Source organism: Chrysochloris asiatica, unplaced genomic scaffold, assembly GCF_000296735.1.
Source record: "Chrysochloris asiatica unplaced genomic scaffold, ChrAsi1.0 scaffold00026, whole genome shotgun sequence".
Classification (NCBI taxonomy): Eukaryota; Metazoa; Chordata; class Mammalia; order Afrosoricida; family Chrysochloridae; genus Chrysochloris; species Chrysochloris asiatica.
In genome coordinates this window covers 24,180,506-24,205,721 of record NW_006408544.1, presented here as the reverse complement: position 1 = coordinate 24,205,721, position 25,216 = coordinate 24,180,506, and the positions used below count along the sequence as shown (strand labels likewise).

The following is a 25,216-nucleotide window of genomic DNA, read 5'->3' as shown; positions in this document are numbered from 1 at the left end:
TATGAGTCAGTACCAACTCAATGGCACCTAACAACAACAACAACAAGGGTGTATTCTCTCTTCCTCTCCACATTGTTAAGTGCAACACCCAAGATATAAATAAAGAGTTATGGCAACACCAAACTGTTGCCCACAGAGACTGCACCATTTTAGAGTCCCATCAACAGTATAGGAAGGTCTCAATGTCTGTACATCTTAACCAGTGTCTTGCTATTATCTATCTTTTTTTAATGAATGCTATCCAAGTGGATGTGAAAGGAACTCTGGTGTTAAGCATTAGACTGTTAACTGCATGGTCATTGGTCCAAATCTACCAATTGCTCCACAAAAAAAGATGAGGATGTCTGTTTCAGTAAAGATTTAGTCTTTGAAACCCTAAGAGGCAATTCCACTGTTTGATAGGATTGCCATGAGGTAGAATTAACTCAACAGCAGTGAGTTTGTTTGTTCATTTGTTTGCTGCTGTGGTGTTGGGCTATGCTTGAAAATCATAATTCCACCCTCTTTTGAGCTAGTACTTTAAGTTGGACCCACATTTTGAAGGATCTTGAATGCCATACGAGGGGGTTTGGAATTTATTTTTATTGGCTGTGAGAAGCCTTCAAAAGGTTCTATCAAGGAATCTGTCAATAATTGTTAATACTATTTCCTTTATAAATGTTCTATGTTGTAATAAAATTATACCAACTTGAAGTGCTTCAAAGGAGAAATGATTGTTTTCATTCTATCACATATAGGTGAGAGTGTTACTGGCTATTGCTGCATAATAAATAAGTGATCATGTTACAATAGAATTTCCTGCCCTTTCACATGTACACTGAAGTCAGCTAATCATGCTAGCTGTTTCCTGGAATAATGAAACATTTTGTTTTGTTTTATGCTTTAGGAAGGAATAAGAAACTTCAAGGAACTTCGAGCCAAATTTCAAAACACTCCAGATGCTCCCCTTCTTCCAGGACCTATTAAGTTCCCATCCAGTGTTTCTCAAAAAGGTTACATTACAAGAGCACAGTCAACCCAGATTTTGTCCAACGGAAAGCTCCTCTCATCCAACCAGAATCAACCCTCACAATATTGTTTCAGTGAGGATCCCCAGCCTCTTACACGTCAGAAAATGAAGCAGGCCCAGAACAGCAAATTTCAGAAATGTTCTAATTCTCCAGCACCTCTTGAAGGGTCTTCTGGGTCTACCATCAATTTACAGAAGGCCTCTCTGCTGTCAGAAATGGATCCGTCAAATGATGAGCTAACTGATAAGGAAAAAGTCGTAGTGACCTATAGCTTCAGAGACAAGCTTTGGAACTGGGAGAAGTTTTCATCTCAGAAAAGTGATATGTCATCAACCATCTTTCTTACTAATTGTGGAGGTAGGGCCTTCCATCTGGAAAAGCCAAAAACCATGGGGCATTCTCCAGAGAAGCCAAGGAAAGAGCTGGAGAGAAATGAACACCAGACTCTCCTTCCCCAGAGGCATTTGAGGGCCCAAAGAAAGTCACTTGGCTCCTATAAAGATTCCTCCTTTCTACTTTCACAACCTGACAGGAAAAGCCTAGAAAACCCCAGTCCTGAGAGAAGACCAGCAATGAGTGCCTCTCCACCAATCTATGAGTGTGAGCTTGCCAGCGAGGTTGCAGGTGAGAAATGCAATCGTCATGGGATGACTGGTAGAGGGTTTACTGTGTTTTTCTAATTTAAAACTTACTGACTCTGGGTGAAGTCACATATGTTACCTGAGCAATGCTAGCTCCAAATTCCAGTGCAGGTATTCTAGGTTCATCTGCTAAATTGTATTTTCAGGTGTGGGAAAAGTACTTCATCTTCTGGCATTACTTTGAGAGAATCAAAAGAGCATGGTCTTTGAGTGAGAGGAGGTAAAACTTGGATTTGAACCCTAGCTCCACTTACAGGTAGCATTAACTCAGACAATCACATAAATTTGCCTGTAAATCTGATACTTCTCTAATTGTCTCTGTCTTGGTAAATGGAACACTACCCTTCTAGTTGCTGAAGTCAAATACCTAGAATTCGTGTTCTTCTTATTCCACCCCTTTATTATTTGCATCCAATTCAATCCATCAGTTCTTGGCTCTACCACCAAAATATGTTCTGAATCTCTTCCATTGTGTCCTCTACCTTCTGTTCTTGTTCAAGCCACCAGCATCTCTCATCTGGACCTCTGCCACAGCCCTCTAGCTATTCTCCCTGCTTCCACTCTGTGTTATTGTTGTTAGGTGCCATCCAGTCAGTAACAACTCATAGCGACCCTATGCACAACAGAATGAAACCCTCCGAGTCCTGGGCCAACCTCACACTTGTTGCTACGTTTGAGCCCATTGATGCTGCCACTGTGCCAGTCCATCTCTTTGGGGGTCTTCTTCTTTTTCTCTGATCCTCCACATTACCAAACATGATACCCTTCTCCAGTGACTGGTCCCTCCTGAGAATATGTCCGAAGTATGAGAGACGAAGTCTGGCAATCCTGGCTTCCACGGAGCACTCTGGCTGTACTTCTTCCAATATATATCTATTTGTTCTTTTGGCAGACCATGGTACTTTCACTAATCCCCTTCAACACCGTAGCTAAAATGCATCAATTATTCTATGGTCTTCCTTATTCACTATCTAACGTTCTCATGCATATGAGGCTAATAAGAATACCATATCTTGTGTCAAAAGCACCTTAGTCCTCAAACTGACATCTTTGCTCTTTAGCATGTTGAAGAGGTCCTGTACAGCAGATTTGCTCAATGCAATATGTCATTTGATTTCTTGACTGCTGCTCCATGAGTGTTGATGGTTGATCTAAGCAAAATGAAGTCATTGACAACTTCATTCTCTATTTATATGGACATAATTTTTTGAGAGTCTTGGTGTGGCACTGTAGGTTAATGAGCCAAACGGCAAGGTTGGCAGTTCAAGCTCACCAGCTGCTCCTCAGAAACCTGATACAGAGTCGCTATTGGTTGGAACCGACTCGACGGCATTTAACAACAACAACAACAACAATTTATTGGTTCAGTGGTGAGGATTTTTGTTTTCATTACATTGAGGTGCAAACCATACTTCACATTGAGATGCAACCAAAATATTTATTGATGAAGATCAAAGGCTGTGGTCTTTGATCCTTATCAATAAGTATTTTATGTCCCCTTGGCTTTCAGCAAGCAAGGTATCATCTATATATCGAAGGTTGTTAATGAACCTTCCTCCAATCCTGATGCCACATTTTTCTTGGTATAATTCAGTTTCTCTGATTATTTGTTCAGCATAGAGATTGAATAAGTATGGTGAAAGAATACAACCCTGGCACACACCTTTACTAATTTTAAACCATTCAGTGTTCCCTTGTTCTGTTCAAACAACTGCCTCTTGGTCTATGTACAGGTTCCTCATGAGCACAATTAAATGCTCTGGCATACTCATACTTCACAAAGTTGTCCATGGCTTGTCATGGACTATACAATCGAAAGCCTTTACGTAGTCAATAAAGCACAAGTAAACATTTTTCTGGTATTCTCTGCTTTCAGCCAAAATCCATCTGACATCAGCAATGATATCCCTCGTTCCATGTCGTCTTCTGAAACCGGATTGAACCTCTGGAAGTTCTATGTCAATGTATGGTTGCGGCCATTTCTGTATTACGTCTAGTAATAACTTTATCTTGTGGGATATCAATGATACTGTCTGATGATTTCCACATTCCACATTCTGCATTCCATTGGATCTCCTCTCTTTGGAATGGACACACATACAGATCTCTTCCAGTCAATTGGTCAGGTAGCTGTCTTCCAAATTTCTTGGCATAGATGAGTGAGTGCCTCGAGTGCTGCATCACTTTGAGCCATTTCCAATCTTACCCCCTCATAATCCATTCTTTCTAGTATTCCTTCTAAAGTACATACCAGCTTGGATCACTCCCCTGCTCAAAGTCAATTCCAACTGTCTAACAAGTGATTTAGTCCTTGCCCACCTCTCTTATATTCCTCTCTCATTAACTTGGCCTTCTTGCTGTTCCCCAGATATGCCAAGCTGGCTCTACCCCAGGGTCTTTGCACTTCCCAATTCCTCTGCTGCACCATTCTTTCCACAGGTATTTGAGTGTCTCAACTGCTCACTTCATCTAGGTCTCTGCTCCAGTGTGTTGTGCTCTGAGCAACTTTTGTTGATTGTTCTGCCTAAATAGCTATACCACTTCTATTCCTATCTTCTTACATTGCTTTAGTCTTCTTCACAGCTTTGATCCCTATCTGTTATATTGTCATGTATCTTTGTATGCCTTTTATATGTGCTATGTATGCCTGTATGCCACTGTGCTTGCTTCTCCCTTTTTCAGTAATACTCTTCTTTGATCTTTGCATGGCTGACCAGCTTAGATCTAAATTCAGCTGGCACTTTCCTTGGTAAACCTTGTCTAACCTCCCTATCTAAAGAGCACTGTCTTACCATCACAAGTTCATACTCTTCCACATTGCTATGTTTTTATTTCCTCCCGAGCAGTAATCAATCTCTGTAACTATCTTGTTTATTTGTTTTATCACCAGTTTCTTCGTAATAGAGTTAAATTTTCTGAGGGGTGTACTGTATCTTTTCTTGTTTGCAGCATTATCTCCAACTCCTAGAACAATGCCTGGCACACAGCAGATACATATTTGTTGATGGAGGAATGAGAAGGAAGAAAGGGTGAAAGATGGGACATATGAAAAGATAGGAAAGAAAGAAGGTAGAATGGAACTTCTTTAACGGATGGAATTATTGGGCTCCTGGTGTAGTGCTGTCAGTTAGTGCACTGGACTGCAAAGGTGCTTTGAACTGCAAGATCGGTGGTTCAAGTCACCAGTCATTCCTTGGAAACTCTATACAGTTTCACTATGGATCAGAACCAACTCGACGGCATTTAACAACAATAATACTGAGAGGGTTAAATGAGATTTGATGTTGTTAGGTACCATCGAGACAGTGCCGGTTCATAGCAACCTTATGCACAGAAGAATAAAACACCGCCCGATCCTGGGCCAACCTCACTGTTGTTGCCATGCTTAAGCCCATTGATGCTGCCACTTTGCTAATCCATCTTGCTGGGGTCTTCCTCTTTTTCTCTGACCCTCCATCCTACCAAGCATGATATCCTTCTCCAGCGACTAGTCCCTCCTGACAATATGTCCAAAGTATGAGGGATGAAGTTTGACCATCTTGGCCTCCAAGGAGCACTCTGGCTGCACTTCTTCCAACACAGATCTGTTTGTTATTTTGGCAGTCCGTGGTACTTTCAGTATTCTCCTCCAACACCATAACTCAAAAGCATCAATTCTTCTACAGGCTTCCTTATTCACTGTCCAGCTTTCACATGCATATGAGGTTATTGAAAATACCATGGCTTAGGTGAGGCACACCTTAGTCCTCAAGCTGACATCTTTGCCCTTCAACACTTTAAAAAGGTCCTGTGCAGCAGATTTGCCTAATGCAATATATCTTTTGATTTCTTGACGGCTGCTTCCATGAGTGTTGATTGTTGATCCAAGAAGAATAAAGTCCTTGACAACTTCAATCTTTTCTCCATTGATAAGAATGTTGTTTATTGGTCCAGTGGTGAGGATTTTTGTTTTCTTTATATTGAGATGTAATCCATACCGAAGGCTGTGCTCTTTGATCTTCATCACTAAATATTTTAAGTCCTCTTCACTTTCAGCAGACAACGCTGTATCATCTGCATATCACAAGTTGTTAATGAGTCTTCCTCCAATCCTGATGCCACGTTTTCCTTCATATATCCCAGCTTCTCGGATTATTTACTCAGCATACAGGTTGAATAAGTATGGTGAAAGAATACAACCCTGTCACACAACTTTCTTCATTTTAAACCATTCAGTGTCCCCATGTTCTGTTTGAACAACTGCCTCTTGGTCCATGTAGCTTCTTCATGAGCACAACTAAGTGTTCTGTAATATTAATACTTCGCAATGTCATGATCCACACAACTGAAAGCCTTTGAGTCATCAATAAAGAACAGGTAAATATCTTTCTGATATTTTCTGCTTTCAGCCAAGATCCATCGGACATCAGCAGCGATATCCCTCGTCCCACAGCCTCTTCTGAATCCAGCTTGAACCTCTGGAAGTTCTCTGTCAATGTATGATTGTAGCCATTTCTCTATTACCTTAGCAAAACTTTACTCGCATGGGATATCAAAGAGATTGTCCGATGATTTCTGCATTCCATTGGGTAACCTCTCTTTGGAATGGACACAAATATGGATCTCTTCCAATCAGTTGGCCAGATAGTTGTCTTCCAAATTTCTTGGTAGAGATGAGTGAGTGCCTCCTGTGCCGCCTCACTTTCTTGTGATTTCTATTTTTATTCCATCAATCCCTGGTGCCTTGTTCTTTGCCAATTCTTTCAATGCACCTTGGACTTCCTCCAGTCTCATTGGCTCTTGATCATATGTTACCTCTTGAAATGGTTGAACACCAATCATTTCCTTTTGGTACAGTAACTCTGTGTATTGTTTCCATCTTCTTTTGATGCTTTCTGCATCATTCAGTAATTTTCCCAAAGAATCCTTCAATAATGGAATTCAAGGCTTGAATTTTTTCTGCAGTACCCCAGCTTGAGAAATGCAGAGTGTGTTCTTCCTTTTTGGTTTTCTGACTCCAGGTATGTCTTGTAAAATGATTAGCACAGTGCCTGGTGAAAATTAGGGACTCAAATAGTAAGTAGAAATTCAATTTTATTGCATCTCCTCCTTAATTGTATAAAGACTGACATTGTAGACAGCTTAGTGGGGTTGTCCCTGACTGTGGGGGACATAATCACCTGCTAGTAGATCAGGAAGGGAACTTCCCATCTCCACTTCGATTATAGAAGACAGCAGAGCTAGGCAGAAGCCACCCAAACTTATTTTAGTTTCAATTTTAGCATGGATGACCCATGCAGCCAACCATTAAATTATGTAAATAAAAAACCAAGACTCTTTCATTATTGATGATTTTTGTGTTATTTACAATGTAAGAGGCAGAAATGATCTTTGTATGTGATGTTAGGATCTCTATTGGAGTTTGGTTTATATATGCTGAAGGGAAAATTCTAGAAAATTCCAGTATACACATAAATCAAATGTCTCTAAATGCCATAAAAATTACCTAGAGTGAGCCTTCAAAATCAAACCACAAGGTCAGCAGTTCAAACCTACCAGCTGCTCCCTGGAAATCCTATACAGAGTCACTATAAGTCAGAACATATTGGACATTGCTTAACAACAATGAAAATACAGAAGAGGGAGTGGGTAATTCTGGACTTGATTTCTGATAGGAATCAAGAGAAGCTTCCTAGAGGAGGTATCATTAGAGTTGAGCTTTAAAATTTTTTCCAGCAGACAAGTGAGGATGGAATAGACCATTTCAGAACCAGGAGTAGCATGAACCTAATCTTGAATATCTGAGAGCTTTTTAAAAATATTAATTCTATTTTCACTGTTGCTGTTAAATTGAATTAAATGTGCATCACTGCCAGAGGTTTGAGTGAGAGATGTTTAGACATAAGGTTGGGGAAGTAGGATGGTAAATATGGTGAGAAAATAAATTGGGTCCTAGGTTGGACAGGACAGTGCTTAAAGGCTAGAGAATGGGGTGAATGGGTATCATGTTGAGGGTAGCCGGGTGGTGGCATGATTGGATTTGCATTTGGATCTTGTCACTCTGACTGCAAGATGGAGAAGAGATTGGAAGGGAATGAGGCTGAGGCAAGGAAACCAGTCATGAACTAGAAATAATAACAACCTGACAATTGATGAAATGGAAATGATAATAACCTACATCTCCTATTGTCTTGCTCAGAAAAACAACAGAGTAACAGGAATCACCAGCTTCCCCAAACAAAGCCACTGCCTTCTGTTGTGTCCCTGGGTCCTCCGCCCCCTAAACCCCCAAAGCCCCCGGCTGTGAACCTCCAGGCCTTCCAGAGGCAGGCTACTGCTCTTTCCAAGATGCAAAGGGAAGGTAAGGAATTGTGCAGGACCCTGCACATAGCCAGGCAGAAGTCCTGGTGTATCAGCCCCCAGCTGACGATGCACCTCCTGCGTTTCCATGGGGCTGAACATCTATCACTGCTTGTTCTCCTTTGGAGACCATGGCAGCTTGCCCAGGAAATGACAAATCTGTAGGAACTGGCCCCTTATCACTCCTAGGCCAGCGTGCTTCCCCTGAGAGCAATGCATTTGATCACTGGGCATCTGTCCAAAATGAAGAAAGTGAAAAGTCACCAAACAAGGAGGCAGTGGACCTTGGTGTTTTCTGCAAAGCCTGTATTGTCAACACAGCCAGTGCAAAAGGGGGAGGAAGCAGAAAGGAAGGAGAATTAGTGTGAACTTGACCTGAGATCACTATCTAGGTGCTCCAAGGTCAATGTGATCTGTCTTCAGAATTAAATGGAGGGAAACTCAGCTCGTACTGGTCCTTTCCAAGAACTGAACCATGCTTAGAGGTCATTTTTCTGAGGCATGTTGCGTTTTCCTCTATTACTACCGGCACCACAGTCTGATTCTGTTTGCATTGTCAATCCCTTTGTTTATGTTCACTCTCACTCTAATGAGACATGAGGGAAACATGGGCTTTGAGGTGACACTTTATGCTGTGCTAGCACTGGTTTTGCTGTGGCCATGAGTGCCAGCAGATGGTACCCTGAGAGAACTACTGCAGTCTTTGATTGCACATCTGACTGCTTGGGGCAACCTCATGGTTAACATTTCTATTAACTCAGTGATTCTAAAACTTTAACCCTCATCAGAATCACCTAGAGAACTTGTTAACACATAGATTGCTGACCCTAAACCCATTGTTTCTGATTGTTAGTCTTTATTAGGGTTCTGGAGACTCTGACTTTATGGCAAGTTCTCAGGAGTCCCTAGGTGGCAGAAATGGTTATGCATTTGGATACTGACTCAAAAGTTGGAGGTTTGAATCTATCCAGATGTACCTCAGAAGAAAGTCCTAGTGATATATTTCTGAAAGCTCACAGCCACTGATCACAGTTCTATGGAGTACAGTTCTACTCTGAAACTCATGGGGTCACCATGAGTAGGAACTGGCTTGAAGGACTTTCTTACTGGTGGCAAGTTCCTAGGGGGTACTGATATTGCTGGTCCAGGCACCATACTTGGAGAACTTCTGCTATAAGTAATTTTTAATCTTATAGAAAAGTAGAGTTTTGTCGCTATACTTTAGTAATATGGCCACCTCCAGATCAAAGTATGATTTTTCATAAATTTTAAATAATTCAGGGCTCAAAGTACCGCTCTGAAAGAGAGCAGGATGGTCCTCATAGAGGAAAGCACTAAGTCACTGGTAATGAAATGGGCTTTGTAATCCCAATTGCCCCTTCACTAGCTATTTAAGTTTGGGTAGGTTTTCACTGCATGCCATTTTTCTTATCTCCAATATGGCAATAATAACTATGCTGCTGATCTTCTAGAATTATTGTTGTGAGGACTGAATAAGATACCACATAGAAAGTATTTAAATAGTTCTTGGTACATAAGCCCTCCATGAACGTTCGATATTATCACTAACGTAATCACACACTGAGACCAACACTGTGATGGAAGCAAGATATCAAGAGACAAATCCTATTGAGGTTCTGGTCCTCATAGAGGTAAAAGCATAATGTAAGAGATTGTACCCATGAATTAACACCATGTAGCATGGATGAAGGCGTGCCTGGGTGGCACAAATGGTGACGTTCAACCTAAAGGTTGGCAGCTTGAACCCATTTAACAGCACTGAAGAAAAAAGATTCATCCATCTGTTCTGTAAAAAGTACAGTCACGTATGACTTTTATACATCATATTGCCATGGGTCCAAAAGTTTATAGCCACATAAAACCCTGTGGAACAGTTCTGCTATGACACACATGAGGTGGGATTGACTTTACAACAATGGGTTTGGGGTCTTTGTTTTGTTTTGTTTTGCGTGAGGAAGAGGGCTGCATTGCAGATCCCCAGTACAGTCTCATTGGGAGAGAGGAGAATGGGGGAGGAGATTTGTGGTACAGGTGAGCTGCCACTCTCTACTTTGTCTCTGGGGTCAGGTCATTGCAAAAACATAATTCACCTTACCTGGCTGCTGCTGATTCTTCCTTTTCACTCTGCCTCTTGCTCTTGCAGCTGCTGTGGAAGACAGCTACCTGCCTCCAGAGAGGTAAGTACATGCCTCTGAATTGTGCAGAAGTCTAGTTTATGAAAAGGCTACTTAGCCTGTCCAAAAGCAGGCAATAAATGCAAGCCGAGAATCTCTGTTTCTCAGAAGGATTGAAAGAAGAGCAGATTTATATGCAAGCAACTGCAACTTTTGTTTTAAATGGAAGATTAAATAAACCATATTTAACTACCATGCTAAGGTTAAGTTGCAAAGCTACTCCTCTGAGGGAGTCCTATTTATTATCCAGTTGGGTTCAGTAAATTGAAACATCAGCTTCCATAGTTAGAAATCAAATTAGCGGTTAAAGGATTCTCTGGGAAGCTGGTGTGGTATCAGGAATTGATCAAGGAATAAAGGGCCTTATTTTTTGCAGTACTCTTTCTAAGAATTTTGCCATAGGATAGCAGTTCCTCAATTCATTCAGCTAAATAATATGCATTGAGCCCTTTGACCTGTCATTCATTGTACTAGCAACTTTATACAGATTTCCTTATTTCATTTTCTCAAGAAGCTTGCAAAGTTGCTGCTACTCTCTTCATTTTATAGTTAAGAAATTGAACTCTGGTTATATGCCCTTTGTAGAGCCGTGATTTAAACCCAGGAACACCCTAACTATACCACCTCACTTCCCTCACAAATATTTTCCTCTTCCCACAAAATTCAGTCTTAGAAGCAAGACCAAACAGTTCAAACCCATTACTTAATAATTCAACAAATATTTGTCAAAAAATGTTTGTGATGGTAGAGTGTGTTAACCCTTTCAAGATCCATGGGTCATGTATCATCCACCAATATTTCCAGCCTCTTAGGTTTCTTAGGAACCTGATATCTAGTTGTAGTGTGTGCTACTGATTGGTGGGGAACTATAGAACTGTGTGAATCTGAAGATATGGGCCTCATCCCACCAATCCTACCACCAGAGTCCACTTGGGGCATATATGTCCCATATAATTATACCAAAAGCAATACTATTTCAGTGTTTCCCTTAATTGCAGCATGCATTTCATTACTTACTGAGCCCTGGCGGCATTATGGGCCAGTAGCCACAAGGTTGGCAGTTCAAACCCACTAATCACTCTGTATGAGAAAAATGAGGCTGTCTGCTCTCCTAATGAGTTACAGTCTTAGAAACTCTAAGGAGAAGCTCTACTGCGTCCTATGGGGTTACTGTAAGTCATAATCATCTTGATGGCAGTAGATGTGGGGTTTCATTATTGAAAACATATGGCATTGGTGGTAGGTCAGCTCCTATTGATTCATAGTGACCCTGTGTGGGGTTTCTGAGACTGTAAATCCTGATGGGAGCAGAAAGACTCATCTTTCTCCTATGAAGCAGCTGGTGGGTTTGAACTGCCAACCTTGTGATTAGCAGTCCAATGCTTATCCTACAGCACCATCAGTGCTCCTTGAAAACACATTATATCAACAAAAAAAATTCAAAGCAGAAAAGAATTCGGTCATGAAAGTGTTAAGTTTTGTAGTAGAGGAAGGTACAAGATTCAGAGATTGTACAAATGTGGGAGTGGTCACTTTTGGATGGGAAAGGAAGTGTTATAGTAGTTGTATCAGTTACCTATTACTAGAGTGATATTATATAACAAGCCACAGCAAAACTTCAATGGCATTCAACAATAGATATTTCACTCATGAGCCTATAAATTCAACTAATCTGAGTAGGACTCAGCTGAGCACGTTCATGTGCTTACCATCCATTATGGAGTATCTAAACAGTTTTGCAGATATTAGCTGGGGTCTGCTTGAAGTTAGTTTATCTATATTGGCTGGAATGACTGGGTCAACTTACTTGAATTATGTGTCTCTTACTCTCCAACAAGCTAACCTAGGAATGTTCTCCCCAGAGTTGCAGAAGACAAGCAAGACAAGCCCAATTTCATGAGCATTTTTCAAGCCCCTGTTTGTGTCATATGCTACCATGTATTACATTGATCAAAGCAAGTCACATGGCCAAGCTCAGAGTCAAATTAATAGGACACTGAAAATATTCATGGCATAGGACAGGGACCCAGGAAGGGGTAAAGCGTAGGGGCATTGATACGCTATTTCACTTTCTCAAATATGTCAGTGAAGAGGAAACATCTGAAATGGGTAATGATTTAATGGATATGGAACCCATTGGTAATGGCAAGCGGTATGAGATACTATGTCATATTTATGTAAATTAGAAATAGTAGGGTTATAGTATAGAAAGGAGCGGAGTGAAATGGAGTTGTAAAGGTTGACCCTCCTACTCTAAGCTCCCAAACCAACTTTACAGCACTTAACAACAACAACAACCCTACGCTCCCAATTATCTGTCCAAGATCTACTCTTTAGTACAAAAGACATTACTTCTACCCTTTATTTGCATGACAGTTCTTAAAACATTGAATGACTACATTCTTCTCTAAACTAAAACTCTTAACTGTTTTCAGCCATTGTTTATCAATAACACCAACAAAAAGTTTTAGGTTTTAGCTGCATTTCTATTCTTATCATCTTATTAAGAACTCAGTAAATCTCCAACAGCCATCATTCGTTTCTGGCTCCCTTCCTATTGTATATTGCATGTAAGAACAAGAATTATAGAAGTAGAGAGAAAAAACAAGATGGTGGATAGGGTAGAAGTGCAGTGAGGAGCTTCAGCCACAACAACATAGAATACTGGACCAAGAAGGCTCAGGGGATGGTCCCAGAACTCTGAACCACAGATAAAGGAATATTTACAAAATTAGAAGGCTTACAGCCAGTAGAATTTACAGCAGAAGCAAGAAACCCTGTGCTTTCTAATCCAAGGCGCTCAGCTGCTACCTGAGCAGCCATCTTGGGTGAGACTGAGTTGGGGAAGGATCAGAGCAGTCATGGACACCTGACAGAACCGTAGAGATAAAGGTGTGGACATTCTTTTTTGTATCTGTTTATTGGCCTCTCACTGTCTGTGTACCTCCATTCTGGTGATTAGAGGGGGTGCCTGAGCAAGTGAACACCCCAGTCTGACCCTCGTTGTGTTCTATTATGCATGCACACAGAACTCCTCAAAATATAAAGGGACAGCTTCCACTTAAAGCCAAGTGGCAGCAAAAAACAGCCACGGCCGGCCCTGAACTGTTTATCACTAGGAAAAAGGCCTAAACAGGGGTTGTGGAACAGGACAGGTAGACTAAAAAGGAAACAAACCAAAAATAAAATCCTGAGTTATGTCATAACGACCAACAGTGGCATCTTGAAATTTCTCAGGAAGAAGAGTGAAAAGGGAAGCCCATCTCATGATCACATCTACATGGAGACAATCAGAAAGCATAGAAAATGCCAAAACACACACCCATCTAAGTATTAAGGTCATAGCTAACCACTAAATATGCACAAGAAAAACAGAAACAGAAAACCATATCAGCACATGTCCAGAAACAAGATAAAGTGACTGAGACAAATGAGTTGGAGGTACACCTATATTCCATACTGGAAGGAGGGCAGGCTTTGGAAGTACCTGAGAAGGAATTAAGAAAAATGATTATAAAATGTATCAAAACACTTTACAATGGAGCTGAGAAAAATAAGGAAGAAGTCAGGAAAGTGCTACAGGCACAATCAGATAAGATAGATACAACATTGGAAACAATTCAAAACCTACAGAAAGAGGTCCAAACAATTAATAATAGAATATTAGAAATGGACAATACACTGAAAAGGCAAAGGAGTAGAATTGAAGAGATGGAAGTCAGAACTAGTGAGCTGGAAGATAAATCTCTCAATATCACTAAGACAGAAGAACAAGCAGAAAAAAGAATTTAAAAATATGAGGAAGTCCTAAGATTCATGTTGGACAACATGAAGAGGAGTAACTTAAGAACTATTGACATTCTGGAACAGGAAGAATCACACAAGTCCACAGAAGAGATAGTTGAAGAGCTTCTGGTAGAAAATTTCCCTAACATCCTGAAAAGCAAAAAGATAAGCATTCAAGAAGCTCAACGAACCCCAGGAAGGAAAGACCCTAAAAGACAATCACCAAGACATATAATCATGCTCTCCAAAATCAAAGATAAGGACAGAATCCTGAAGGCAGCTAGGGAAAAAAGAAGTGTAACATACAAAGGAAAGCAAATCAGATTAAGTTATGATTTCTCAATAGAAACCATGCAGGCAATGAGAGAAATATATAAAACCCTGAAAGAAAAAAAACTGCCAACCAAGAATCCTCTACCCAGCAATGCTGTCAATCAAATACAATGGCGTAATCAAAACATTCCAGGATAAACAGAAGCTAAGGGATTTTTCCAAAGCCAACCCTGTGATGAAAAACATCCTAAAGGGAGTTCTGTGGACAGAGAACTAACAGGAACAGACAACAACCAGAGATTGACGTACATGGCAGCATCACCCGGAAGTCAATCAACAAATGGAAGAGTTGAGAACAGAATAAAACTATAAGAACAAATTCAGAGGCTCTGGGAGGTCAGTCTATGATCAACACAATTACAGTGTGAAAGAAGGTAAACACAGAGTAACAGAGATCTAGGTGGTGGGAAGGTCAGATAGACTACAGAATAAAATAGACTGTCTTAAATGAAGGTAAAAGTTAATGGAATATAAGGTAACCACATGATGGGGTTGGGGTGGGGATTTCAGTGGAGGTGGAGGGAGATGACGATAGAGCACAGGGTAAGGGCAGACACATCATGTTTTGGGTGTTGAGGAGGGCAATACAAGAAGGGTGAGGAAATAGAAGAACAAGGTAGATTGGGGAACACTGAGACAGGTTTGCATGGGCTAAGTGGGACAGAGGTAAGTAGTGATGCATGCTTAACCTTGGAACAGCAGGGATCTGAGATACAGGGATCTAGGCATAGTTTGAAGAGGGGAAATAATACTAAGATGCTTGAATGTCTTATGAATATTGTTTTCCCTTGTCTACTATTGTAATATAGACACTTGAGTGGGATAGAAAGGAATATTGGGAAACATGATTACAGAATATTTGTAAGCCCATTTTCAGCCTCTAAATGATAGGAAAACCTAAAAGGGGTTCTAGAATTTGCCCAGTGAAACAGGCCTCTTGTGGAGGCTTTGCAGAGTATAGGACCTTATGTGGAATCCTGAATCCCATCCAGAACCTTCTGAGTTGGGACATTCCTACTCGAAAGAACAAGCAGACCAGCCTGGAACAGCTAGAGCATCAGAAGATGAATCTTCAAAGAAGGCTCCTCAGGAAAAAAGACAAAACAAAATGTCAGTCTGACAAGCTACTGCAAGAATAAGCAAATTGTTCACTGGGAAGTCATCAAGGCAAGCAATCAAGTTCCTTCAGGACAAACCCTCCTCTAAGACTGGAAAACATGAGCAGGCATGTAAGCTTGCAGGTAAGCACGTTGGTCTGCTGTGAGTGGAAGAGGAGAAAAGGCAGCAATGAAGAAATGGGCTGAGTTTAACCATGGTCCATTGACTGTCGTTGACCTGGAGATGAGTGAGAAAGAAGAAGAAGGGCTGGTTGTTCCAAAGTGCAGTAAGACCTGGGAACACTTGAGCCCATGGACAAGGACATAGTCACAGAGGGCTAGAGCTGATAGTGACATATCCAGCTGATACAAAGTGAGGGGAGAGGCACAAGAACACCCAAACTTGCAGATTGTACCCATTTGACCTAACCTCGATGCCTTGATAATCAGAACTCAACTAGAGGAAGAAAACCACAACAAGTTTTGATAAAAGAAACAAGGGTAAATTGCTACAATTTGATGACTCTTACCTCTACTCATGGAGGTAGTAACTCGAAATACCAATAAAGAGGGAAGGAGTCTTCACATCAAGTATCAATGCTATCCCCACTATACACAGGGTAGATAGGGACAGGCAAGTTAGACATTGGCTACCTAAAATGAGGGGGTGATAAAGGCACGAAGTGACTGGCTTACAAAGTTTCAAGAGGAAGTTTAATTTAAGAGTGTGTGGGAGAAGAAAGAGTTCCCACTGAATTGTTGTCATCTTGTCTAGATGAGTTTGATTAAAATAAATAGGGATAAGATTCCTATGATTCAATAATGAGTAATTGTTATCATGACTAATTGCGACTGTCACAATTGTAAAGGTAGAAGTTTTGTAACAAAAATAAGGGAGCAGTTATTATTACAGTCCAGAAACAAAGGACCATCAAGGGAGAAGAGCACACGTGGAATCAGAGAAGCAGTGACACCAGAGATAGAGGCAGAGATGAGAATAAGGAGAGAGGGAACAGTTTAGGACTCTAGATTCAAGGAAAGAGAGGGACTAAGAGCTGGTGGCCAGGAGGCAGACTTGCAGAATGTGCCCTTTGGTGGTGTAAATTATTATATATGCCTGAGTGTTTGGTTTAGTTTGTTTTTAAAAAAAGAGCTAAAATGAATAGAGAGAAATACTGTTAACTGATGGTACATGGAGGGGAATGTAATCAGTGATGAAACAAGTTGTATGATTTGTTGAATGTAAAACTCATAATCTGCCCTGTAAATTTATACTCAATCCACAATAAAAATTTACAGGGAAAAAATTATAGAAGTATAGGTTCTGGGGTCAGATTAGCATACATTCAAATCCTCCTTCCACTCCTTACAAGTAATCTTGGGAAAATAATTTAACAGCTTGGAACTTTAATGTCCATATCTGGAAAATGGGCACAATGATAGTATTGACTTTATTATGTTATTATGAGGACTACATGAGATAGATCATATAGAGCATGAAGTATGTAGAAAATGATGCACTAATCCTAGCTTCTTCAACTCTTGGCCTTTCCATTCCATGCTCTCTCTAAAATATTAATATCTTGTTAGTTTCCAACAGTGAAATGGCTCTTTGGAGATTATTCTTTGTCATTACTGTGTCATGCAAACCAAGCTGGCTGGCATCTCTCCTAACTAAACAGCCCTGTTTGTATGAGTAAAGCAGGTTTAATCCCAGGCCAGCAATTGACACTGGACCCCTGTCAGTACTTAGCAGAGTTGGCTGATGTTTTATTCATTAGCTATAAATATGGCCTTTCCTCCATTAAGCAGTGTCAGAGGGTAGTCTTGACTCAGGGACTCTCTGACTCAAAGATGTATAAGGAAGGGGGAAGTTGTTTAGTTCAGAAGCGGAGAAGATTCAGACAGTGTTTCTAAGATGAGAATCTGTGGCTAGATCTCAGTCCACAAGTTTTTTTTTTTCCTTCTGATCATTTTAATGTTCAGTTTTCACTTTGATGATAGTCTTTCTCTCTGTGGCTACAGGTGGTTTCTGCAACACAAATATGTTTCCTTATCTCTAAAGCTGTTCATGAACTCTCAAGATGGATGTGGCAGGTCTCGTGGACGCCACTGCTCACCGTTTACCTCCTGTTTTTCTGTGTCTGTTCAACTCTCTCTCCCAGTAAGCACTTGGTCCACTTTTCTACCCCTTACAGAGTTCCAAGACTGTCCTCTGCTTCTTTCTCATCCAGTTTTCTGTAGCCTTACCACAGAGAGTTCACAAGGCCTTTCCACCTAGTCTGCCTTCTTGCCCTGCCTGTCTTTAAAAGTTGACATAATCCAATTTTGAATCTTCTGGATGACTTCTTTCATAATGTTGAAACATGCTTTTCCTTTTGTGTTTCTGATTGTATTTCCATCCTATAGAGCATGAAACTTGAGAAACTCAACTGACTTCTGAGACTGGGCAGATTATATGACTGTGTTAGCTGGTCAGTGAGAGTGGAAGATGCTGTGAAAGTTAAGACCTTCAAAGTAAAATAATAAAAAAGTACCATGTCCAAACAAAATGCATCTGACATCATTATCTAATGTGAAGTGCTATAAAAGGAGTGCTGGTGGTACTGTGGGTTAAGACTTGGGTTACTAACCACTGGGTCAGTGATTCAAAACCTCTAGTCACTCCATGGGAGAAAGATGAGGCTGTCTTCGCCCATAAGGCTCAGAACCCTAAGGAGCACTTCTACTCTATGTTATAGGGCCACTGTGAGTTAAAATCGATTCAGTGGCTGTTGTTGTTGTTGTTAGGTGCCCAGACCTGCATCTGCCTCACAATTGTTGCTATGTTTGAGCCCATTGCTACTGCTACTGTGTCAATCCATCTCATTGAGAGTCTTGCTTTTTTTCACTGACTGTCCCATTTACCAATGGCTGAATTATGAAACACTGCCTGGTCCTGTGCAAACCTAACAATCTGCTATGTTTGAGCTCATTGCAGTTGCCATGGGGCCAATCCATCTCATTGGAGGTCTTCCTCTTTTCTCTGACCCTCCACTTTACTAAACATATTATCCTTCTTCAGACGCCATTCCTTCCTGATAACAAGTATAATGTCCTTCTCCAGGAATTGATCCCTCTTGATAACGTATCTGAATTATGAGAATCAAAACTCACTTTCCCACCTTCTAGGGAGCACTCTGGCTATACTTCTTCCAACACAAGACACATTTGTTCTTGTGGCAATCTATGGTATCTTCAATGTTCTACTCCAACACGATAATTTAAATGCATTATTCATTGTCTAACTATTACATGTATATGAGGCTATCAATAATACAATTGTTTGGAGGATCATTCCTACCCCCTCCATACACAGAGTAGACAGGGATGGGCAACTTGGACATTGGCTACCCAAAATGGGGGGGAGCTACAAAGGCAAGAAGTAACTGCCTTACAAGCTTTCAAGAGGGAACCTAGATTCAGAGGGCGTGAAGGAAGGTAGAGTTTCCACTGAGCAGTATCCAATCTGTCTAGGTAGGTCTGATGAAATGAAATGCGGATGGGTCTCTTGTGATTCAACAGTGAATAATTGTTATCAGAACTGATTGTGATGGTTGAAAATGTAAAGGTAGACATTTTGTAGCAAGGAGGGGAGTGATTAACTTTTCAGTCTAGGAGCAGAGGTCCCTGGGACCATCAAGGGAGAAGAACGGAGAGCAGGACCCTACCCAGAGAAGCAATGATGCCTGAGATGGAGGCAGAGATGATGACATGGAGAAATGGAGCAGTTGGGGACTTTAGACCCAGAAAGGAAGAGGGTCTGTGTGCTGACGACTGGGGGGCAGGCTTCTAGTGTATACCCTTTGGTTGGTTGATGATGCATGGAGGGGATTGTAACCATGGCAATGAAACAATATACAATAGGATGAATGTAAAACTAATGTTCTCCCATGTAAACTATCACATAATTCACAATAAAACATTAAGAAAAAAATACAATTGCTTGGGTCAAGCCCCCCTTAGTCTTCAAACTGACATCTTTGCTTTTTAAAGAGGTCTTGTGCAGCAAATTTGCCTAATGCAATGGATCACTTGATTGCTTGGCTACTGCTTGCATGAGTGTTGATTGTGGACTCAAGCTAAATGAAGTCTCTGACAACTTTTTTCTCCATTTATCATGATGCTGTATATTGGTCCGGTGGTGAGGAATTTTGTTTTCTTTACATTTAGGCACAATTCCTACAGTAGGCTGTGATCTTTGATCTTCATCAGTAAGTATTTCAAGTTCTCTTTGTTTTCAGCAAGCAAGGTTGTATCATCTGCATATTGCAGGTTGCTAATGAGTCTTTCTCCAATCCTGATACCACATTCTTCTCATTTAATCTAGCTTCTTGGATTATATTCTCAACATACGACTGAATAAGAATGATGAAAGAATACAACCCTAGCATACACCTTTCCTGATTTAAAACTGTTCACTATCCCCTTGTTCTGTTTTAACAACTGCCTCTTGGTCTGTATACAGATTCCTCATGAGCAAAATTAACTGTTCTTTAAAGAGGTCTTATGCAGCAAATTTGCTTAATGCAACGCATCACTTGATTGCTTGGCTGCTGCTTGCATGAGTGTTGATTGTAGACTCACTGTGGACCATTCTTTGCAGTGTTATCCATAGCTCGTGATGGTTCACACAGTCAAAAGCCTTTTCATAATTAATAAACACAAGTAGGTATCTTTCTAGTATTCTTTGCTTTCAGCCAAGATCCATCTGATGTCATCCATGATAGCCCCTTTTCCACATTATCTTCTGAATCTGAGTTGAATTTCTGGCAGTTTTCTGATGAAGTACTGCTGTCATTTTTTAATTGCCTTCAATAAAACTTTACTTGCATGTGATACTAATTATATTGTTCAGTGATTTCTACATTGTACTGGGTCACCTCTCTCTGGAATGGACACAAATTTGGATCTCTTCCAATTGGTTGGCTGGCTAATTGTCTTCAAATTTCTTGGCATAGATGAGTGAATACCTCTAGTCCTTCACTTTATTGAAAGCTTTACATTTTTATTCCATCAATTCCTGGAACCTTGTTTTCACCAATGCCGTCAATGTAGTTTGGACTTTTTCCTTCAGTTTTTGATCATATACTACGTCTTGAAATTGTTGAATGTTACTCATTTCTTTTTTTGCTACTGTGACTATACTCTGTCCATATTCTTTGATGTTTCATGCATTCTTTATTTTGCCCATTTTGCTGTTATGTGCCATCAAGTCATTACTGACTCATAACGACCTTATGAACAACAGAATGAAACACTGCCTGGTCCTGCGCAAACCTAACAATCATTGCTACGTTTGAGCTCATTACTGTTGCCACTGGGCCAATTCATCTCATTGAAGGTCTTCCTCTTTTCTCTGACCCTCCACTTTACCAAACATATTCTCCTTCTTCAGGGACCAGTCCCTCCCGATAATATGTCTGAAATATGAAAGACAAAGTGTGGCCATTCTGGCATCCAAGTGCATTCTGGCTGTACTTCTTCTGACACAGATTGGTTTGTTCTTTTCAAAGTTCATGATACTTTCAATATTCTCTTCCAACACAAACACATCAATTCTTCTATGGTCTACCTTACCCATTGTCCAACTTTCACTTGCATATGAGGTTATTGAAGATACCATTGCTTGGTCAGGCGCAGTTTAGTCCTCAAAGTAATGTTTTTGCTCTTGAGCACTTTAAAGAGGCTGACTTGATGGCACTTAACAACAACATAGGGTTTCCAAGGAGCAGCTGGTGAATATGAACAACTGATTTGGATGTTCAAACCAACTTTGCAGTCCAGCTCATTAACCCCAGCACCACACCAGTTATCGTTGTTGTTGTTAAGTGCCGTCAACTCAATTCCAACCCATAGCGACCCTGTATAAAGTTTCCAAGGAGCAGCTGGTGAGCTTGACCCACTGACGATGCAGTTCCAATGACTTAACAGTCTGACACATTAGCCCACAGCGCCACACCAGGAATCCAGTTATCATTGGTTATATATATAGATCTGATGAATTACAGAACAAAACATTCACTGTCTAGTTCTGCACCATCCTCACAATTTTTTGAGCCTGTTGTTAGGTTTGAGTGTATTTTTACAATCATTATACTAATCCATTTCATTAAGGGTCTTTCTCTTTTTCACTGATCCTTTACTTTACAAAACATAATATCCTTCTCCAGGGACTGATTCTTCCTGATAATCTCCAAAGTACTTGAGAGAAATTCTCACCATCGTTGTTTCTAAGAAGCATTCTGGTAGTACTTCTTCCAAGACAGATTTGTTTATTCCTCTCTCAGTCCATTGCATATCCAATATTCTTTGCCAAACACCATAATTCAAATTCATCAAGTCTTCTCTCGTCTTCCTTATTCATTTTCCAGCTTTTACAGACATGTGAGGAAAATGAGAATACCATGACTTAGGTTAGGTGCACCTTATTCTTCAAAGTGATATCCTTGCTTTTTTAAAAACACTTTTAAAGAGGTCTCTTGCAGCAGACTTACTCAGTGCAATACATCATTTTATTTCTTGACTCCTCCGTCAATCGGCATTGATTATGGATCTAAGAAAAATGAAATCCTTAACAATGTCAACCTTTTTTCAACTTGCCATTTTGTTGCTCATTGATCCAGTTGTGAACAATTGTTTTTCCTTTATGTTTAAGTATAATCCATGTCCAAAACTCTAATCTTTGATCTTCATCAGTAAGCATTTCACATTCCCTCACTTTCTACAGTTAATGTTGTATCATCTGCATATTGCAGGTTGTTAATGAGTTTTCCTCCAGCCCTGATGCTGTGTTCTTCTTCATATAGTCTTGCTTCTCAGGTTATTTGTTCAAAAAGAATGGTGAAAGAATATACTGCAATAATAGAATTAATTCTTCCTTGCAATTCAAATTCTTCTTTTTGTCCTGCACTGTATTATATCAAGGCAGATATCAAATCTGGTTTTAATAGACTGGGGTAAAAGATAAAAGACATTCTCAGGAAGCAAAGAGGGCAGTTTAACTACATCTACAGTATCTTTTTGCCCTTTTAACATTAATCCTGTGACTGCCTCTCTGTAAAGACAATTGGTCTGAGTAATGACTTTTTTCCTTTAAACATTTGGTTCAAGTTCTTCCGTTATGATAAAAGTCAGACATTTATTCATTTCTGACAAAAGTTATCCAAGAAATTGATTAGACATCTTCTTTCAATTTTTCCACAAATTGTTTCTTATTAATAAAGTTAATTTACCATGGACCCGATGAGATTGTTAGGCCATTGGAGCATGAGCTACATGGCATAGTCTATAATTTAAGTTTCTCTCCATTACTTCATGCAGGGGGAGAGAAACCCAATAGTGAGGGGACAAGTTACTTATGCATTAGCATTCATAAATGTTCCTTCACAGTGGAATGAACTATTCATACATCTTTTAAAATATTATCAAGTATGAAAAAAAAAAAAAAGCCCTAAAATTATCCAAAATGGTCTACCAAAAGAGGGGAAACAGTTGGGGAAAATGTGACTCAGACATATAGTAAATAGAGAGGGTGGGAAGATAACTCAAAACTTGTTATATCTTATGGTAACAAATAGGTGGTGATGTATAGGGTTTCCAAGGCTGTAATGGATAAGCAGAAAGCCACATCTTTCTCCCATGGGGCAGCTGGTAGATTTGAACTTCTGACTTTGCAGTTAGCAACCCAACATGTAACCACTATGTTACCAGGGTGCCTTGACAAATATGTAAATACACATGCAAATGGGGGAAAAGTAGGATCCATAGGAGAGAATACCAAAATATTAACACTGCACATATGTTAAAATGGTAGAATTGTGAGTAATTTGTTCTCTCTACTATCCGTACTTGATGTGATTTAGGTGTTAGTTTTACATTTCTTGTGGATAAAGTTGAGTTCCCTTTCTTCACTCCCCAGTCTCATTTCCTTTCCTCCTTCCCAGAGGCAACAACTACAATGAATTTGGAATTGAATCAATTTAGTGCATTCTGATCCATTACCATTAAAAAGATAGCATTTTAAACTTCTATATAAATGGCATCATACTCTATTCTTCTGCAATTTGATTACTTTCAAAACTTTCAAAGCTGTGTCCATATTCCATCTAAGTTGATGCTTGTAAATCTAGTTAACTTATTATAATTGTTGCATTGTACTTCATCATATGAAAATATCACAATTTGCTTATGAGTTCCCTTGCAGAAGGGCTTATAGATTGTTTTAGATTTTTAACATTTCAGATACAACTGTAGTGACCATTCATTCTTCTGTGTTTCCAGGTGAGTTTCTTAGAAGTGGAATTGTTAAATAATAGTAAATAAACAACTTCAGTTTGAGTAGATATTGAAAAATTGTCTTCCAAATAGTTTGTGTCTCAAGTAGCATAGCAAGTTTCTGTTTCTCCATTCTATTGCCAGTCTTAGGTATTATTTTCAAACGTTGGGATTCTTGCCTAACTGATGGGTGTGAACTCGATTCTTAGTGTTCTGATTTCCATTTCCCCATGTACTATGAGGATGGTGCTGTAAGCTAATGTGTTAGCGTGCAGTCTTTTGAACTGGAAGGTCAGTGGTTCAAGCTTACCAGCTGCTTCTTAGAAACCCTATACAGGGTCACTATAGGTTGGAATCAACTTGACGGCACTTAATAACAAATTGACTATGAGGATGGAAATGTATTTTCTTAACCCAGGCAGTTTTACTCTTCTGTGGTGTCTATCATATCATTTTATTAAATTTTCTATGTTTTTATTTGTCTTGTTCTTTTTGACCAGCAGGGTTTCCTGATGTTGTTGTTTTAAAGTGCCATCCAATCACTTTCAACTCATAGCAACCCTGTATAGAGTTTCTGAAGCTGTAAATCTTTGCAGAAGCAGAAAGCCTCATCTTTTTCCCACAGAGCAGCTAGTGGACTTAAACCACTGACTTTGTGGCTCCCAGTCCAGTGCTTATCCTACCTGATGTTGCTGCTGTTGCTAAGTGTCGTCAAGTCATTTCTGACTCATAGCAACCCTGTATAGGGTTTCCAAGGAGCAACTGGTGGGTTTGAACGGTTCAAAGCGATCTTGCAGTCCAGTGCTTATCCTACAGTGGCATACCAGGAGTTTAGATATTAACTTTTTGTTTATCTATAATGTCCTTTTGTGCCTATTTAAATAGTCTATGTTTTTTCTCTTTTATTCTATCAATGTGATGAATTGCAGTGGTCGATTTTCTAATGCTAGATCATCTTGCATTCTTGAGAAATTTTTAGTTGTTCTTAGAGTAAATTTCAGCTGTTCTTCAGTTAATTTTAATTAAAAATTATTTCATTTTCCTGGCATTTTACTTAGTGAGTTTAGGCTAAAATTTCTTGACATTGGGCTATATTTTCTCTTATTGTTTGGTCATTTTGTGGTTTTCATATCAATATGATACTTCTTGTTGTTGTTAAGTGTCGTTGAGTTGGTTCCAATTCATAACCACCCTGTATGGGGTTTCTGCGAAGCAGCTGGAGGGTTTGAACTTCCGACCTTGTGGTTCAAAGTCCAGTTCTGACCCTACAGCGCCACACCAGGAATCCTGGTGATACTATGATACAACCCTCCTAAAATAATTAGGGTAGCTTTTCCTCTTTTTCTATTCTCTGAAACTGTAAAGTTTTGCCTGTAAAAATTTTTGGCTGAAGGCAAGAAGAGCAGGTGGCTTGATGGTGGAGGCAATGTGTGGGAAAGGGCTGGGTGGGCATATACGCTAGTGTTTAATTAAGGATTGTTGTTGTTGTTGTTAAGTGC

The 25,216-nt window shown here is 39.9% G+C and overlaps 1 protein-coding gene across 1 annotated transcript in view; it reads left to right on the top strand.

Moving 5' to 3' along the window:
• The first annotated feature begins 877 nt into the window (after positions 1-877).
• The window catches only part of LOC102841677 (chromosome unknown open reading frame, human C1orf168), a 98,056-nt gene continuing 73,717 nt past the window's right edge, over positions 878-25,216 (top strand). The window contains 3 exon segments of the mRNA XM_006839876.1: positions 878-1,634; positions 7,830-7,991; positions 10,155-10,188. Coding sequence (XP_006839939.1) covers positions 878-1,634; positions 7,830-7,991; positions 10,155-10,188 — 953 coding nt within the window.